This window comes from Pan troglodytes, chromosome 16, assembly GCF_028858775.2.
Source record: "Pan troglodytes isolate AG18354 chromosome 16, NHGRI_mPanTro3-v2.0_pri, whole genome shotgun sequence".
Taxonomy (NCBI): Eukaryota; Metazoa; Chordata; class Mammalia; order Primates; family Hominidae; genus Pan; species Pan troglodytes.
Genome location: NC_072414.2, coordinates 32896298 through 32914502, shown reverse-complemented (window position 1 = coordinate 32914502; position 18205 = coordinate 32896298). Strand labels below are relative to the sequence as shown.

Sequence of the window (18205 nt, the reverse complement as noted above, 5' to 3'; positions counted from 1 at the left end):
GGAGGTTGACGTAGATTAGTGATGCTCCTGGAAGGCAGGAGCACATGGAAGTGATGGTGACGGAAACCTGTGATCTCAGCTGCCTTGCTTGGTCCTAGGGTCACTGCTGGTGTAACAGTAGGTAGTAGACAGGCATAAGCAGCAAAGGAGAGGGCCCTCGACCCCCATCAGGAATCTCAGGCAACCGTCAGGTGATGGTCAGGTGGTTGTTACCCTGTCTCTCTAAAATAACAATTGTTGCAGCCCGCACCAGGGCAAGGCAGTCTCTGAATAGAGAGGAACACCTGAAACTGATCAGCAGCTTCCCGACAAGATCTCAGGAGGTGGGCAAGTGGGCTCAAGCGATTACACTAGGAGGCAAAATGGCGGAGCTCAAGTGGTATCTGACCTTCCTCTAGGAATGCTCGAGTATTGAGGGAAAAATGCCTCAGGTGAGCATGTGCACAACTCCAGTAAGCACACTGCACACACGACCCCTCCCAAGAGCTGGCAGGCCTCAGGCATGCGGACCGCCCATCCTCAGGGAAGAATCAGGGAGGGGGGATGCACGCCAACATAGAAAACCCCAAGTCAGAGTTCAAACGCGCACTTGAATCTCTCAAGTCGCCCACTTGACCCTCTTCCAAGTGTACTTTACTTCCTTTTGTTCCTGCTCTAATACGTTGTAATAAACTTTCACTCCTGCTCTAAAAATTGCCCCAGTCTCTCCTTCTGCCTTATGCCCCTTGGTGGAATTCTTTCTTCTGAGGCAAGAACTGAGGTTGCCGCAGATCCCCACGGCCTGGCTGCTGCTAACACTGGGACTATCCTGCTAGACCCCAACCTCCCTAGGTCCCACCCCGCTGATGTGGGCCGGGGCAGTGGGAGCTCCAGAAAGTGGCTCACTTAGAGATGCGTGAGGAGGATTAACCCACCAGCAGAGGTTACAACACTGCTCACAAACGCTTCCATACATCCTCATTTCAACCCCCCTAGCAACGCCTAACAGGCATTACCCGCAGAGAGGTTAAGGATAAGCAGCTAGATAGTTAGCGGCCCTGGGCACACAGCAAGTCCTGCCTCCAATGCTAATCAGTGTTGAAGGAATGAAGTAGATGGACTTGTCCCAGAGCACCCGGCAATGAGGGGTGGCGCTGGAAGGGAGCTCCAGCCCCATAACTCATACCGGTGTCCGGCCCTCCTCGACCCCATTCCCTTCCCTTGAGGATGTCTCTGGACCAGGATGGCCGGAGGCCTGTTGGGTGGCGAGGGGGACTGGCTGCTGCGACGGCGGGGGCAGGGGAAAGGGCCTGTTCCCCAGGACACTGTGAGGATATTTGGGGGAAAGCCCCGCACTGGGTTCTTCCCATTTTGCCCGTTCGGCTTAGGGGCTCGGAGCCCGGAGGGAGCTCGGGCGTCTGGCCGCCCCCTGCCGCCTTCGTCCCATCGGCCCCGGACGGAGAAAGGGCGGCCCCAGAGAGCCTCCCGGGTTCGGCGGCCCCTCCCGGGCGCAGCCCCGACGGCCGCGCAGCGCCCTCTAGTGCCGGGCAGCGGGGCCCGCGCGGTCCAGCCCGCCTGCCCGCCTGCGGCTCCGCTTCCCGCGGCCGCGGCCGGAGCGAGATTGGGGAGGCAGGAGGCGGAGCCGAGCGGGCGGGGGAGCCTCCGAGAAGCTCGCGGCCTTCGGCGGCTTCCCGGCCCGGGAAGTGAGCCGGGTCGGCTGCCGCAAACAGGAAGTCGGGCTGTAACAAAGAGCGCGGGGGGCGGGGAGCCGCGGGAGCTGCGGGGTACGGCGGCGGCAGGTGGAGGGCTGACCCGGGCGGGCAGGCGCACCTGCCCCTTCCGCCGCCGCGCAGGCCTCGGGGCGCCCTGGGCGCGAGGGAGGGCGCAGCCTCCCAGGGAAGGCCGCTGGGACCTCGCAGGCGCATCCCCGCCCGAGGAAGGGACAGTCACAGTTCCCCCAGTGAATCATTTCCACCCCCTTCCCGGAATGCAGCAAGCCACGTGGGGCGGAGGGCTGGGGCCGCTGATCCTGTGGATCCAGAGGGAGAGGCTGGGAGAGCTGCGGCGAGGGAAGCTACGGAGAGCTCTGTGGGTCCCAGTCAAGAGATGGAGCATCCACACCACCGTGGTTTAGTCTGGTGGCCTTTTCTAGCCTGGGATGGGGGAGGTGGGAGCCACTGTCCTTTTTTCCCTACCCCCTGACCAGGCTGACCCTGGCCCTGAGGCAGGAGAGGGAACCCTGGCTGAGCAAGCAGAATAAAGTCATTTCTCCTTCTGCACAACCCCTCCCTGACTCTACCAGCCGAGGGGCCCTGGAAAAGCAGCTGTCCTCAGGTCACCGTGGGGTCAAATTGATTCTCCAGGCAGGGCACTGGCTCCAGGCTGTTAAGGAACTACTAAACTCCGAATTCCCTGGTGAAATACCCATGCAAATTAAAGGTGGGCATTTGCTAACCTGTGGAAGGCACCTCACAGTGAGTCTAGAACCATTATCTGGCCTCCTTTCTGCCAAGCCTAGGAGATCTCCTGTACCCCAGGACACTCAAGTGATCATGAGGGTCTTGGGTGCCTTACCTATCAGAAGGGGCTGGACTCTCAGGAAATCCTGGGGAGAAGGGGCTTCCTCCGCTGTGGCCTGTTTACACCCCAAGTGCCTGCCCAGCTTGTGGGATGTTGTTAAAGGTGGAGCCTGGCATGAGCTGCAGGTCGGAGCTGCCCAGACCAAGTTCCCCACGGGTCCCCACTTTCCCCAGAAAGCCAGCTTTTTTGGTGGGCTCTCCAGCTCCCCATCTAGTGCATCAGAGCAGCTGTGAGCTTTGCCAGCCAACTCCTCTCCGGGGCTCTTCTCTGCCAGTCTGGCAGCCTGTGCAGCCCGTCACAGCCTGGTGTTGTGGACGTGCAGGCCTGCGGGTGTCCTACCTGTCCCCCACATGGGAGCCTCGTCATCTTGCCTTCGTGTCCCAGCCCAGTTCCTCCCTCCCGTACCCCCCTAGGGCCTGGGAGCTGCTTTCCTGTTTCATTTTGGGCAGGAAGAGTGAGGTCGTGTTGTTCTTCCCCCTGCTGCCGGCTCAGGCTGTGGGAACGGTTCCCTGAATGCTTTCCTGTTTGATACCCTGTGTGTACAGTGAAGGGAACAGGGAGCGATGAGTGAGGCGTGGAGCGTGTGCGTGCTCCTGTGTCTCTGGCATAAGCACCCAGGTCTGGGGTGGGCATGGTGTGTCTGTGTCAAGGAGAGAGGAAAAAAGGGAGGGCAAGTAGCACTCCAAACCCTTGGACTCCATTAGGAGCAGGGCATCTAATGGGTCTATTTTGCTTTACTGTGGACAGGCTGAGAGCTGGGAGCATCTGCTCAGCTTTTTGTCAGTGGCTCATTTTTTCATAATTTGCTCTCCATGAAGCATATTTTCGGCTATAGAGAGGGCTGTGGCACCCTAGGGACTATCCTGTGCCTTAGAGGAAGCTAGGCATGAAACTCCTAGTGAGACTGGAAACCCCCTCATTAGTGCCTCAGCAAGATAAACCTGGACTCAGGGAAGGCTACCTCCTCCTCCCCTTTCTCCCTGTCTTTGCAGTCTTCAATAAATTCTAGCAGCCCTGGGCAGACAAGGTGCTCAGACTCTCAGCGCTCTTGTCTGCTACAAAGAGGAAAAACAAGGCAAACCTCCCTCCTGCCCTGTCTCCTGAAACCTGTACCCTGCTGGGGCTAAGAAAAGAGCCAGGCACCCTGCAACAGCAGGAGGAAGGACTCAGATGTCACCAGGGTGCAGAGGCCCTATCCCATCCACCGACAAGAGAATGCTTTTTTTTTTTTTTTTTTTTTTTTTGAGATGGAGTCTCGCTCTGTCGCCCAGGCTGGAGTGCAGTTGCGCTATCTCGGCTCACTGCAAGCTCCACCTCCTGGGTTCATGCCATTCTCCTGCCTCAGCCTCCCGAGTAGCTGGGACTACAGGCACCCGCCACCACACTGGGCTAATTTTTTGTATTTTTAGTAGAGACGGGGTTTCACCCTATTAGCCAGGATGGTCTCGATCTCTTGACCTCGTGATCTGCCTGCCTTGGCCTCCCAAAGTGCTGGGATTATAGGCGTGAGCCACCGCGCCTGGCCAAGAGAATCCTTTTGAATATGAGAAAAACAGGCAGAACTAGGGAGCCCCATAAGCTTTTTCAGGCTTGAAGAGAGGAAGGAAGAAGTGATTCAGGTCAGGAGGAACATGCCCCAGGAATGGTGAGGGCATAAAGAGGGAAGGGGGCACTGTACCAACTCAAAGTCAGCAGGCAAGGAAGGCTGGCTGAGGCTGGGGACTAGATGGGTGAGGCTCGGCTCCTCAACGAATGGAAGAAGACAAGGGCCTGGGGTACGACATGCCAAATCCAAGTGTCTGCACGGGTCCCAGGGGTTCCGGCGGGGCACATGGCAGCAGTAGAAGGGAGTTTAGAGTTTTTTGGGTGAGAGGGCAGGGGTACCATCACAAAGACAGGGCCCAATAAGTAATAAACTCCTGTACACATCTGTTTCATATTATAAATACACATTATATACAAAATAATGTTATAAAATGTAGAAAGGTCAGTGCTTCTGATTCTTAAATTATTGAAATACTAGACTCCAAAATAAACTACAAAAAAAAAAAACAAAATAAAAACTCATATTATTGATTTCTGAAGACCAGCTTTGAGGGTGGTCTGGGGCAGTAGTGGACCAGAGCCCAGGCTCGAGGTTGTGGAGATGGGCTTGAGGGAGGAAAGGGCCCAGGCGGCCGCAGCACCTGATTTCCCCCTCAGTGGAATTTCCAACATACTGCCCTGAGTGCCCCAGTTAGGCCTGACACCCTTGGCTGGTGGGAGGGGCAGGCCCTCTGCCTGTCTGCTTACAGAAGCCCAGGGCCAGAGGGTGGTGGAAGCCGGGTAGATGGACATTCTTGCCCAAAGGGCCTAGACCAGAGAGCCAGGCCTGCATACAGTAGTTGGAGGCATGGGGCAGAAAGCACTCCCCTCCCTCGAGCACTCACCTCACCTCCAGGGCAAACCCCGCCAAGAGACGCACCCAGTGGTTTTCCAGCCCACAGGAGGCCCTGCCCTCATTGGCCCCCTCTCTCCTTTCTGATTTGGGCCCAACTGTCGCCGTGGAGCCTGGGCCAAAGGCACTTTCGGAAACACGGATGCCAGTGGAGGCCACAGCAGCTCCGGGCCCCATGGGGCTACTGCCACTCTCTCTGGAAAACAGGCCGGAGCCCCGGAAGGAGCCCCCTGAAGGCCACTACTGGCAGGGCAGTGCCCAGTGGCATCTCTCTTCTCTTCTGTTCCCCTGGTTGGTGCAGCTGCCAATCTGATGCCAGACAGACACCCAAAGGTGTGGAAGGGTATTGCATCTCTTGGCAAGTTCACAGTCTGTCCGGTTCCTGCCATTCCCTCCTCCTCCTGAGAGCAGCACGTTGCATATGAAAAACGTCCCATCCAGGATGCAATGTAAACAATGCAGAAGGAAGGTCCAGCCGCGGGGCTGAGCAGGGATGTCCAGGTAGGCTCCTGCCTTATACCTGGGAGCAAGCGGAAGGCAGGGAAACAGGTTACCCTGGGCATGTGCACTCCCTCCAGGCCCTCCCTGGGCCTCCCTGGGAGAAGGCGATGGGGCAGGCAGGGGCTAAGGGCAGGTGGGGCAGTCCTCCCCAGTCTTCGGCCCAACACACACACGGGCCTGGGAGCTTGTGCTCATGAGGTCAATGGAGGAAGCCAGTGGGAAGGGGCAGGAAGGGCACAAGGGGTGAGGGGCCCCCTCACCCATCAGAGGCTGGCAAGCAGTGCCGTGGCTGCCCAACCCAGCACCAATACAGCAGGAAAGGACCAGACCAGGCTTGCCGCCATGGTTCCTGTTTCACACCCTTAGTGGCAATGAGGCCAGCAGGGACCCAAGAGTCCGCTGAACTTGGCCTGCCAAGGCAGGGTTCTGACCTACCCTTCAGGAATGGCCCATGGGTCAAGAGTGACCAGGCCACTTTCCCACCCACAAAAGGCAGAAGGAAAGGCGAGCCCAGCACTCACCTCCGTGGCAATGACACATTCATTCCTCTCCTCTGATATCAAACACACAGACTGGTACATGGAGTCCCTGGGGGAGCATATCGCTGATATCCGACACTCTGGCTTTTCACTGAGGGAACACAAGACAGGCGTGTAAGGGAGGGACGGGGAGAGGCTCGGGGGGAGGGAGGACCCTGGAGAGCCAAAGGGCACCTGCAGGGTGGTTCTTGGGGAAGACACAGGGGCTGGACGTGCCCAGTGCTGGGCTGCTGCAGGGGGGCACTTAGGAAAAGGCCCCTAAGAGAGTCACAGGCCTCCCAACCTCACCAGAAGGGTCTGAGCCCTGCATAAAGCCAGTGCTGCCACTGGAGGCAAGCCACACTGTGGAAAGACGGAAGTCACAAGAGACACCCTAGGGACACTTGACATGTGTGAATGAACAAATGAATGAATGGGAGGGAAGGACAAAGGACCCCTGACAGAAATCCTACTGGAGGATCTTCCTGTCAGTAACAAAACCTCAGCTGCTTAACTGCTTCCCGCCTGGCCTAAGAGGAGCCTAGGCAGAACCATGTTGGGGCCGGTGGCCAGGCCCTGGGCTTCTGGGTGCCACTCACCTGTGTAACCGCAGTGGCGCCTTCTCCCCTAAGCTCTTGTCACTGTGGGGAAACTTTCCTGGCATGGTCCCCCGCCCCAGGGGCCCTGGGGCCAGATTATAGTCCAATGTGTGGTTTTGCTGTTTGCCACAGTTGGACTTGTCCAGGCCACAGTCCACTTCCAGCTCCTTCTTCTGGTTTGTGTTTTTAAGCTGGGCGGCAGGAATCAGGTTGTCCTTCTGGAAGTCCGACAAGTTGTTCATGGCTTCGCTGCTGCCGTCGTCTGGCCGTCGAAGCCGCAGCTGCCGCACAGCCACTGCCACCATGCCCAGCAGTACCAGCAGCACTGCCAGCCCCACACCCAGCGAGACGGCCACCCAGGGGAAGCTGGGCGGCAAGCCCACGGGGAACTCGCAGCGGCTGCCCACAAAGCCATAAGGGCAGTTGCACACAAAGGTGTCTGTGGAGAGGTCAGTGTAGCAGGTGGCCCTATTGAAGCAGGGACTCGAGGCACAGGCATCGATGGATGTCCGCACCTCACAGCGTCGGCCAGAGAAGCCGGCAGGGCAGGTGCACATGAGCCCATTCTCCAGGTCATGGCAAGTGCCACCGTGGGCGCAAGGGTTACGGGCACAGTCGCTGATGTGGCGTTCACAGTAGGTGCCCGTGAATCCAGGACGGCAGCGGCACATGCGGCTTGGACCTCGGTTCAGGCACTGTCCCCCTGTGAGGACGCATGAGACACAAGTCAGTGATACCCTGGGAGCTCCCTGGGGCAGGGGGTGGGAGCCCCATTCCAGGAACACGTTCGGGCCCTTCTACCTCCACCTGCAGAGCCCACTACAAAGAGAACTGCACAGAGTCAGGAGACCTGGAGTTTAGCATGACCTTGATTCTCTCGGCCTCAGTGGGCTCATGTATAAAAATGACTAGCATCTTACAGAACTTTAACTTAGAATCAGACAGATAGGCTTGAGTTTGGACCTCAGCTGTCACTCTCTGGCCTGAGATCTGGCACTTGCTGCTTAACCATGTCTCTAAGCCTCAGTTTCCCCATTTGTTAGACTGGAGTAGAATGCTAGCCCCTTCATAGGATAGCCGGGAAGGTACATGAAGGCAAGAGCCCATGTTTGGTATATAGTTAATGCTCGGATAAGTACAATCATGATTGTTTTACTTCATCTTCACAACCACATGAAGGACAGAGGACAGGTATTATAGTTTCCCATTCAGTGATGAAGAAATGGCAGTGCCAGAGGCTTCAGTGAGAGAGCAGACTCCCTCTCAGCCCTTCCCACCCCTCTCCAGCTCCTGAGCGCTGCCTGCCTGCCTCACAGAGGGTCACCTGGGAGCCAGATAGACAAGGATTACCAACAGGCTTTGTGCCTCAAAAGGTGCAAACATTCAAGATGCCTCATGCTACCTCATGCTCTACCTGGGCACGGGGCAAGATGAGGCCTCCAGGAGCAGGGCTCTGACTGAATCACTGCCTCCTTTGAGGAGAAACATGAAGCCTCCAACATCCCTCTCTCCAGCTCAGGACTTCCTGGGGAGGGTCAGAGGCCACCCCAGCCAGGACGGGGTTCTGACATGGGAATAGGAATGGAAGCTATGCAGGGTGCACACCACCCCTGCTCCTAAGGCCTGCGTGCAACTAACCAGCTCCGCTTCCACAGCCCCCCAGCTGATCAAGCAAGCTCTTCGCCCTCCAGAGCAGATGGGGGGCCAGAGTGGCAGACAATGCCTCGCTCCTCTCCTGACCCTCCCTCACCAGAAGTCTCTCTCAGCCCCAGGGCCAGTCCACCAGGTTAGCAGGGCAGCAGCACGCACCGTTGGCACAGGGGTTGCTGGTGCACCTGTCCACTTTCTTCTCGCAGTTGGAGCCAGTGAAGTTGGGGGGACATTCACAAGCATAGTTGGCCCCCTGGTTGCGCTCCCGGCAGGAGCCCCCATTGAAGCAGGGGGAGTCGGCGCAGCTCAAGGTGCTGTGTTCACAATGCAGGCCATAGTAGCCCGGAGGACACAGGCAGTGGTAGCCATCCTCCTGGTCCTGGAGAGAGACCATAAAGGGGCCAAAGTCAGACCCTGGGGGGCAGGGATGTGTGACTGAAGGCTGGGCTCCACCTGCCCACAATGCCTGTCCATGGCTGTACATCCACTAGCTGCCTAGGTTAGGGATGCCCAGACACCACCTGACACCTCTGTCTTCCTGCGCTGGTCTGGGCCTCACCTTACAGCTGCCTCCATTGCGACAGGGGTTGCTGTCACACTCGCTGAGCTCCAGCTCACAGTCCACACCAGTGTAGCCTGGGCGACAGGTGCAGGTGTAGCTTCGCTGCCCACTGTTGGAGCACGTTGCCCCATTCTTGCATGGGGAGTGGTGGGTGCAGTAGTTGAGATCTGCAGAAACAGGAACCAAGCAGCTGAGCAGGGCCAGGGAATGCAGTCACCTCCAGGCTCCTTGCAGTCCATGTTTGCCCCCATGTTTGGCTCAAAGACACCTCAACTCAAAGTCTCCCAGGCCCAAACATCCTTCCTCTACCACCAATAAAATCTTTTTTCTCTCTCTCTCTCTTTCCTTCTTTTTTTTTTTTTTTTTAACAGAGTCTCACTCTGTCGCCCAGGCTGGAGTGCAGTGATATGATATAGGCTCACTACAACCTTCGCCTTCCGGGTTCAAGCGATTCTCATACCTCAACCTTCTAAGTAGCTGGGATTACAGGCATGCGCCACTGTGCCCGATTAATATTTGTATTTTTACAGGGGTTTCACCAGGATGGCCAGGCTGGTCTCGAACTCCTGACTTCAAGTGATCCACCTACCTCGGCCTCCCAAAGTGCTGGGATTACAGGCCATCGCACCCAGCCTAAAATCATGTTTCTTTTTTTTTGAGATGGAGTCTTGCTCTGTCGCTCAGGCTGGAGTGCAGTGGCACGACCTCGGCTCACTGCAAGCTCTACTTCCCGGGTTCATGCCATTCTCCTGCCTCAGCCTCCCCAGCAGCTGGGGCTACAGGTGCCTGCCACCACACCTGGCTAACTTTTGTATTTTTAATACAGACAGGGTTTCACTGTGTTAGCCAGGATGAAAATCATGTTTCTTAAAGCACCTTGAATCACATATGACCAGTGCAGTCAACCAAAAGTGAAACAACACAACTTGAACTGGAAGACATCCTGCCAGGGAAACTCACAAACTGCCAACCCAAGTAGGATGAAGATAAGGAAGAAGAGCAGAGGGCAAGGCCACATGTCGGGGAGGAAGTCAGAAAAGGCTTCATGGAGGAGGGGCAGCTGAGATAAGCCTGGAAGGAGGGATAACATTTCAACAGGTAGAAATGGTAGAGGAGAGATGAGAGCCACCATAGGCAGTAATCAGGCATTTTTTAAAGGAAGAGGTGTTACAAGGGTATTTTGAAATATAAGTATTTGTTTTTTTATTTGGGAAGGACAGGGAGGGAGAACCAGACAGAGTAAATATATGGCCTGTAAGTGCTGTGTTTGCATATGATGAGTATATGACTGTGTCACCTGGGAGCAAATATGGTGGAGAGGGAAGAGACTGAGCAGGAACCAGGTGTGTGAGTGTTGGGGCGGGGATGGTAGTAAAGGGACAGACACACACACACACACACACACACACACACACACACACACACAACACAGGGACTGAATCCCAAGCCCCTTGTTGACAGCAAGTCAGGGCCTAGGCAATTTCTTTCCACCCTGGCAAGCTCTCCGCCCACCCTACCCAGGCCTGCGCCGGTGTCTCTGGGCAGCAGGTGCACCCATTTGATACTGAAAATGGGAGCTGCAGCTGGCTGCAGCTGGCTAGCAGGATGCAAGAAAAAAGGCTTCCTCCTCCCCCAAGGTTGGGGCTGAAAGGCCCCTGTATAGCCAGAGAGTGACTACCCCTAAACAGGTAGAGACTGCACGGGTTCAGGCAGGTGGTAACTAGGTAAGAGCAGGGGAGGCCGTTTGTGCCCACACCGAAAAGTCGGTTAGATGCCACTCCGCCCAGAGGCCCAGCTCACCCACAGCCTCAGGTGGCCGGTGGGCACACCCCACCAGACAGCTGTTTAGGGGAGAGCTGCTCAAACAGCCCTGGAAGGTAAGCAAACACTCAGGGGGTTAATAGGTAACTACGGGGTAGAAAGAGGAACTGAGCCTGCCATCCCTCTCTCTTTGGCTTTGCTAGGATTTATGAGTGCAACCTCCAGGCTGCTGACCTTGTCACCCCCCTGGGTTTTTCAGCCACCCTGGCTCCACCACCCCCTGCCTCCGCACCTGGAGAAGGACCCACCGCCTCATTCTGGGCCAGTTGTAAAGATCCTTCAAAGACCCAAGATCCTTGGAAGATCATGGGAAAGCCAAGTCTGCAGTCACCAAGTAAGAAGGATCCAGGTGACGAATCAGATTTCCACCCCCCAGCCCCATATCTCTTGCACCCTCTGCACCCTCTCTTCACCCTGACTCACCTTGGTCACAAAACAGGCCTCCCCAGCCCTCATCACAAGTACATTGCCAGGGAGTGCTGCAGGTGCCGTGGCGACAGCCATTGTGGGGGATGCATTCGTTACACAGCCGGCCCTGCCAGCCTGGGCGGCAGCTGGGGAACAAGAGAGAGGCAGAGTGAGGTGAGAGGCCTTGGCCAAGGGAGGGCTCCCACTCACCACTTCCTGTCCCCTACTCACAGGCACTCTGCTGGCTTGCTGCAGTAGCCATTCTGTTCATGACAGCCCGAAAGACAGATAGCTAAGGGAAGAACACAGAGCTGGGTGAGGCTGGGATACCAAGGACTCTTAAGCCCCATTCTCACCTGCTGGCCCTGGGGATCCCCTAGCTCTCCTGGGCCCTCTTCCTACTCCTGGCCTCCCAGAGGAGCCCCGAGTGTCTTAAAGTGAAATAATGGCACAGGGAAGGAGAAGCCAAACTGGATGGAATGTCATGATGGGGTTCTTGTGGGCTTTGGCATGATGGGAGGAGCACTGGGAACAGATAGGAGGTCTGAGGTCAAGCCCACCCTCAGCATCCCTGAGGCCCAGCTAGTAGGAGGCCCAGACCCACTCTTCAAGGGAGGCAAGCTGTGACCAAGAAGCTCCACTGTGTTTCCTCAGGGGACCCTCCCCTTCCACACAGGTGGGAGCTTGACTGCTTACGCTGTTGGCAATATTCCCCAGTCCAACCGGGCAGGCAGGACAAGTTGCCATCTGGCTGGCACACATAGTGGCCGAAGTGGTCATTGCGCTTCTTGCACAGGCGGGAGCAGTTGTCTCCATAGTAGTTGTCACTGCAGATGACCCGGTAAGAGTAGCGCAGCCTTGTGAGGGTGCTGGTTTGCTCATCCAATAACCAGTTCTGACCCACAGCTAGGGAGCCCTGGATGGCGATCTTGCTGATGAGTGCATCTGGTGGCAAGGCCTCTGAGGGGGCAGAGGGTCGGGTCAGGGAAGGGTCGCCAGTCCCCAGGGGTGCCAGTGACTGCTGGCCAATGTCCTTCTTGGCTGTGATGATGGTGATCAGCCAACCAATCAGCCCAGTTATCCAGATGACCCCCGCCTGCCAGCAAGAACAGGCCAGAGGGACCCAAAGCCCCGCTACGTAGCTGCCCTATGTGTGTGCATGTGCAGGGGGCCTGATAGTATTCAAAAAGGGGACAATAGAAGGATGTTAAGATATCCCAGGGTCTTGGAGGCAGATAGGGAGGGGAAAGAGGAAAAGAGGTCAAAATGGAAAAAAGAGAAAAAGAAAGAAAAGCTCCCCAGGCTAGAGAGGACCCTGGGAGCAGGGGGTCCTTTGGTGCCCATTCAGGGGTTCTGCCTCCAGAGGTGGGTAATGGTTTTCTTTTTTCCTTTTCAAAGTGAGAATTGTTGTGCTGCTGAAATATCCTTTTCCTCTGTGTCAGAACAACATCCCAAAGCCATTATTCCCTTTCCAAAGGAGCGGAATTCGCGAAAGGTGTAAAATACAGGAAGGGGCCCGTCAGCGGCGCTGGCAGCTTCAGCCTTTCTCACCGCCGTACTCCCCGCGTTCCCACGCCAAAAATAACCCGCAGGAAACGCAATTGTGCTCTGAGTCCAGGCAGCGAACGGAATCCGAGCGTCCAGCGCGGGGCGCAGCTCCGGGCCAAGCTAAGCGTCCTGCCTCCCACCCCCAAGCCCGCACTTCCCCCGCCTAGAACAGATTAACTCTTTCGGCGCTGCGCTGTGTCGCCCCCCTGTGGTGGCGGAGCGAGCTACTCACCTGGCCGCAGGTCGTCTCCTGGCGCGTGCCAAGCTTCGATGATGAGTGAGAAGGTACCCTGGGAAAGGGGGTGGGGGGACGGAGAGATGGCGAGATGAGCAAGCGGGGAGAGGTGGGGGTGCCTTGCGGCAGCCTGTTTAATTAATCTAATTGCAGGATTCAGTTACTGCGCCCGGGTCAACATAACGGGGCTGTGCACAGTGTAGCGCTTGAGCAGGGAAGGCGAGAGGAGAACCCCCGGTAGAGGGAGGGTTGAGAGACGGGAGAGCGTAAGGGAAAGCCACTGGAGGAGGGGGTGGTAGGGTACCGCCCCAGAGTGGTAGGTAATGAAAATCGTGTCCCAAGAGCTGGGGACGGGAGGACATAAACTGGGAAGACGGAGACTGGTGAGAGCCTTTTCTGGGATCAGTCTCAGGAGAGAGTCGGGAAGAGCCAGGAAAGAATGCATCCTGGGCTTTTTGGGGGTGGGGGTGTGTGTACAAGGAAATCTGGGGAGGGGGCTTTGGTCCCAGGGCGCCTCCTCTCTCGGCTTCTGCGACCTCCCAGTGCGCCCAGGCTGTGCTCACCGGCCAGGTGAAATTGAAGGGCAGTTGGAGAGGGTTGCGCCCCCCGCCGCTACTGTCGTCCCGGACAGCGAAGGAGTTGGTGCCCAATACCGGCGTGGAGACGGTCCCGAAGGTGCAGGGTCCGGGCGAGACGACCGCCTGGAAGTGCTTAAGGCAGACGCGGAAGAAAGTCCGGCAGCCGGGCTCGCAAGGCCGCCCACTGGCCAGTACGCCGCGCTCGTTGATGAACTCCTGCAGCTGCAGCTGGAAGACGCCGGAGCCGGCCGCGCGCTATTGCACAGGGACCGAGGGAAGGAGGGAGGGGACCGGTCAGCTCAGCTGGTGCCCGGGGCTGAGGCCCAGAGCGCGGCAGAGGGGACGGAGAGGGCGCGGGACGTGTTACCTGCTGCCAAAGTGCCACCAGCAGCAGTAGCGCCCAGCCAGAGGCGCTCCGGGACGCTGCTGCCATCCCCTGGGGCGTCGCTCTCTCCACCCGCGGGCCCTCAATCTGGCTCTGTTCGCGACGCCGCTTTCCCGCGCGTCCGCCAGCCGGCGGGGTCCCTGAAAAGAGGCGCTCCTCTCGGGACGCTGCTCCCCTTTGGCCTTCTCGCTAGCTCCGCTGCAGCTGCCGCTGTAGGTAATCCAGGTGACTAAGGCTGGGCGGCGACCGCGCCGAGGACGCGTCTTCTGTCTAATCCTGGGGCTGCAAGCGGGCTAGTGCCAGTGTACGCTGCACCAAGGCGGCTGGGGCTGCGGCTCTTGGCCTCGTGTTCCCGGCCTGCGCGCAGCGCCGCTACTGAAACCTGCGCGCTGGGAGCCTTCCTTATATATATTGGCTCCTCTCCTCGCCGCCTGTCACTCAGACTCATGGTCATTCTCCCCTCCCCTCCCGGCCTCTAGCTGCTACAGTCCCAGCGCCGCCCGGAGGGGGCCTCCGCCCCCGCCGCTCCCCCCTCCCCGTCAGCCAGTCGGGCGCAGGTCCCCGCCCCTCCGTGCCGCTCCCAACCTCTAGGTCCCCCAGCTCTGCGCGTGCCGAGGTGACCAGTCCTCCGTGATGGCGGGGTTAAGGGCTGAGACCCTGGCCGCCGAAGGATAGAGGGGTTGCCCGGTAATGGGGCAGGAGGTGAGTGGGTGGTTCGGGGATGGTCTTGGGGGCGGAGACACTAGGCAGTCCCTGTAGGCTGTGCATCCGCAGCAGGCGCTAGTTACCTAGTGTTCCAAAGCAGGTAAAAAGAACTTAAGCCCGGAATGCGAAAACCAGCGCTAGGGAAATCCGATCTCCTTTTCCTTCCTGGAGCTTCTGGAGCCCTTGTCTCAACGGCCCCCAACCTATGAGTGCCCACCCACCACGCGTCCCCAGCGCAGCAGGGAAGCCAGCAGAAGCGTTAACCTCTCTGTGGCCACTCTGAGCAAGGCTAGGGGCTAAGGGTCTAAGGCTCGGGGCCCTCTCTGTGCACCTGTTGGGCGTCTCCCTCTCTAGCTAAGGGGGGGCGTGCCCAGCGCGTGCCTTCTCCCTTCTGCCCCCTGCCAGGGCTTGGCGCGTGCCAGAGACCCAGACGCGCGGTCCCTGAGGTGGGGGAGGGCGGGGCGTGGTCCCGGAGGTAGGAGGGGGGCGCGTCCTCAGCTGTATGGTAATGAGGTTCTGGCCCCGCCTCCAGCGCGTCCCCTCACCTGAGTCCAGCTTCAGTTCCTGCGCCCACTGCCTCCCCCCACCCCAGCAGCCCCAAGCCCCCGGCCGCGCCCTGTCGCTCAGCTGGGGCAAGGAGGAACTCTCCTGACGCCAGAGTTGGCTCAGGCCACTGGAGAATCAAGGTGAGGGACTGAGGCCGGGTCGGCCCGGGTCCTCGCCTCATAAGGCGGGATGTGGGGTGGAACTGGAGGCTTGCGGAGCTGTTTGAGTTTCAGGCGGCTTCACAAGTCTCGCCCGAGAGGGTCCCCTGGGTGGCCCCACTCCTCCAAGCGGCAGCAGCGCAGCTGCTTTCTCGGAACCCGGCGTGATCCCCGGAGGCCGCAGACCGGGGAGGGCCGGCTTCTCCCAGTCTCAGGGGTGCCGGGGAGCTCTCTCTTTGCGACGCCGAGGGCAGCGGGGGCCCTGTGGCTTCAGCTGTCAGCCCGCCCGCGAGGTGATGGCTGTAGTCGGGCGTTAAGATCAGCGCGGGGGGGAGCCGGGACGCGGCGCGAACCCGGGGGAGGCGGTAAGGGTGGGGGAGCGGCGAGGAGCCCAACAGCTGCCAATGCCGAGCATGGTCTGATTTTTTTTTTTTTGAGTTGGGTGGTGGTGGTGGAGGACTGGGGGACGGGTGTGGGGGTGGGAAGGATGAGAAACAAGAGGTTGGGAGCGTGGGTTGGGGGAGGGGCGAGGTGAGGAGACGGGCTCCGGGGTCCCCCACGCACGGCCACCCCTCCCAGCCACCATCTGGCGCGAGCGGGTTGGCGTGGGGAACCGAGGTGGGGCGGGGCGGCAGATGGGCCCAGGCTGCGCTCGGGAGTTAATGTAGGTTATGGGCAGGCGGAGTCCCAGGCCCGAGGGAGGGGGAGTCCGGGGCGTGCCTCCCGGCGATCCTGGCAAGTGGGCTCCCAGATCTTCTCTCCGCCTATACCCTATGGATCCCTGGACTTGCCTCTCTAAGATGCCAGCGGGTGCCCCTTGCTCTCCTCCAAGCTGGCATCCAGCCCCACCTAGCCCTGTCCTCTCTCAACTCCAAATCCTGGCCCAGGAGTTAATAAAAACATCCTCCTTTTCTGGCGCTGGTCCTGCTTACCTGACCCTCAAGGGAGACATCTAGTCCCACACAAGGCATCTCTCCCAATACTGGAAAATCTGGAACACTCTCTACCCTCATACACGCCCAGACTAATGTGCCCAAATGTACTTTGCAAATTATCAAGGACCAAACAAAAGTTGGGATTATTATCTTCAGAGAGGCAGCACCCAGGAGATCCCAGAGATCTAGAAAGGCTCTGACCAGAAGAGGAAAGGGTTAAATTCTCAGCATCAAAAGACATTCATGAAACACCTATTTGCGGAGGCGCTGTCCCAGAAGCTCATTCCCGGGCTAGGACACTGCCACCCTTGGCCCTGGGTACCTACGAGCGCTCCCACACGCTGCGGTCGAGCTTTGCCCACATTTGCTGAGCAGGAGAGGGTCATGCTGCTGCGGGTAGGGAGCCCAGTGCGAAGGCCGCAAGTGTTTCTGTCAGCCCAAAACTGGGGCTGCGCCTTCCTTCTTCTCCCACTCGGGACTTTCGGACTTGCGGGCGGAAGAACGCTACACGCGTGGTCCTGGGATGGGAGGCCACCGATCACCGTGGGGCTGGACCCCCATCGAAGTCGGCTGCCCCCGCCCCTGACGCAGACCCTCCACAACAGCATGGAAAGGGTGCACAGATAGACCCAGAGTCCGAAAGACCACTGACCCTCCGCAGGCCCAGGGTTCCTCAATTCGACCCGCACCCTCAACACTCCCCAACGTCGGAAGCGGGCGCAGGGTCGAGGCCTGGCTTCATGAAAGGCCCACCGCCTCTGCCCCTAGAGGCCTTCTGCTTCTGCTGTCCCCCTACGCTTGGCCATTGCGCATAGTCCTCCAGCCATAAGAACCGGCACTGAGGACCGGGAAGCGCTAAGGTCGCCTTCCAGCGGTGTCCCCAAGCTGACCCCAGGTTATTGGGGCGCAACAGGAGCCTCGTAGAGCCTCGGGACTCCTCCCCCGCAGCGTAGCCTCTGTGCCCTCCCCAGGGCCGCAGGCGCAGCTCCGAGACCTTCAGCGCGGTTTTGCCTCTCCTCTCCCCAACCCCCTCTCAGGGGACGGCGCTCTTCGCGGGGCACACTGCACCCGGGTAGGAGCGCGGTGGGGGCCGGGCCACCGTGCCTGCTGGGCAGACCAGGGGCGGGGAAGCAGGCCTGGCTTGGGCGGGGCGCTTAAGCCTTGAGGGGCGCCGCTGCGGTCGCTGCGGAGAAGGGGCCACGTGCAGGGAGCGGCGGCCGGGGAGCTGCACAGAAGGCGTGGAGATTTGCAAACTGTTGCTGCCACATGGCTGCTCCATTCGATCCATTCACATTGAAATGAGGCCGGCGCGTGCCTCATCTGCCGCAGGGCGCTGCCACGCGTCAGCCCGGCCCGCCGCGTGCCAACTGGGGCAGTGGGACTGGCAGAGCCTGGCAGCCGTGGGGGCGCAGCCCGGGGCCTGAGGCCAGGAGGGTGTTGGGGGAGGGAGTCGAGCTACCCTAGCCATTCAGGCGCCGCAGTTTCAAGGACCTTGGCCCTACAATTGGGAGTGAGCTGGCGAGAAAGGCCCAGGACCGACGGGTTTCAGAGGGGGGCCGGGATCGATGCCGCCGCTCCCCGCAGATGCGCCCCGGCAGGGCTACTCTCCATCTGCCGCTGCTCGCACCTGCCGGTCAATAAATCGATTTTACAATTTAATGCAGCAGCTTCCCGCCCGCCTGGGACAGATGCCGCAGCAGAACCACCTCCGCCCTCGCCCCTCCCCTCGAGGGGCGCCAGCGGTTAGGGACGGGATTCCCGCTCAGCAGGCGGTGCCCCGCGTGGCCTCCTTCACCTCTCTCTGGAGCCCCCACAAGGAACTGCCTGCTGAGGGTTTTTCCCGCGGGACAGAGTGGGTTCCCCATAGAACAGGCCTGAGACTGGAGAGAGGAGTGAGGAAGGTGATGACTTGGTGGTGGCCTTGAGAACTCATCTGGGGGCTTCAAGGGAGGAACAGGATGCAGTGACTGATGATAAGAAGGGCCCCGTGAGAAGGAAGGGGTAGGGCATGGGCGCTGAGGGACACCGAACTCTGAAGAATCTTGGTCAGGGGGACTGAG

At 59.0% G+C, this 18205-nt stretch overlaps 1 protein-coding gene across 1 annotated transcript; it reads right to left on the bottom strand.

The window, feature by feature from the left end:
* Positions 1-4459: 4459 nt before the first annotated feature.
* On the bottom strand, positions 4460-14188 carry DLL4 (delta like canonical Notch ligand 4). Its single transcript, XM_510318.8, has 11 exons — positions 13784-14188; positions 13402-13671; positions 12836-12893; positions 11752-12015; positions 11287-11347; positions 11071-11201; positions 8824-8993; positions 8424-8643; positions 6615-7317; positions 6019-6127; positions 4460-5516 (listed from the first exon to the last, which is right to left on the bottom strand). The coding sequence occupies exons 1-11, from the start codon at positions 13847-13849 to the stop codon at positions 5511-5513; spliced, it is 2058 nt and encodes a 685-aa protein (XP_510318.2). The 5' UTR covers positions 13850-14188; the 3' UTR covers positions 4460-5510.
* Positions 14189-18205: the final 4017 nt, after the last annotated feature.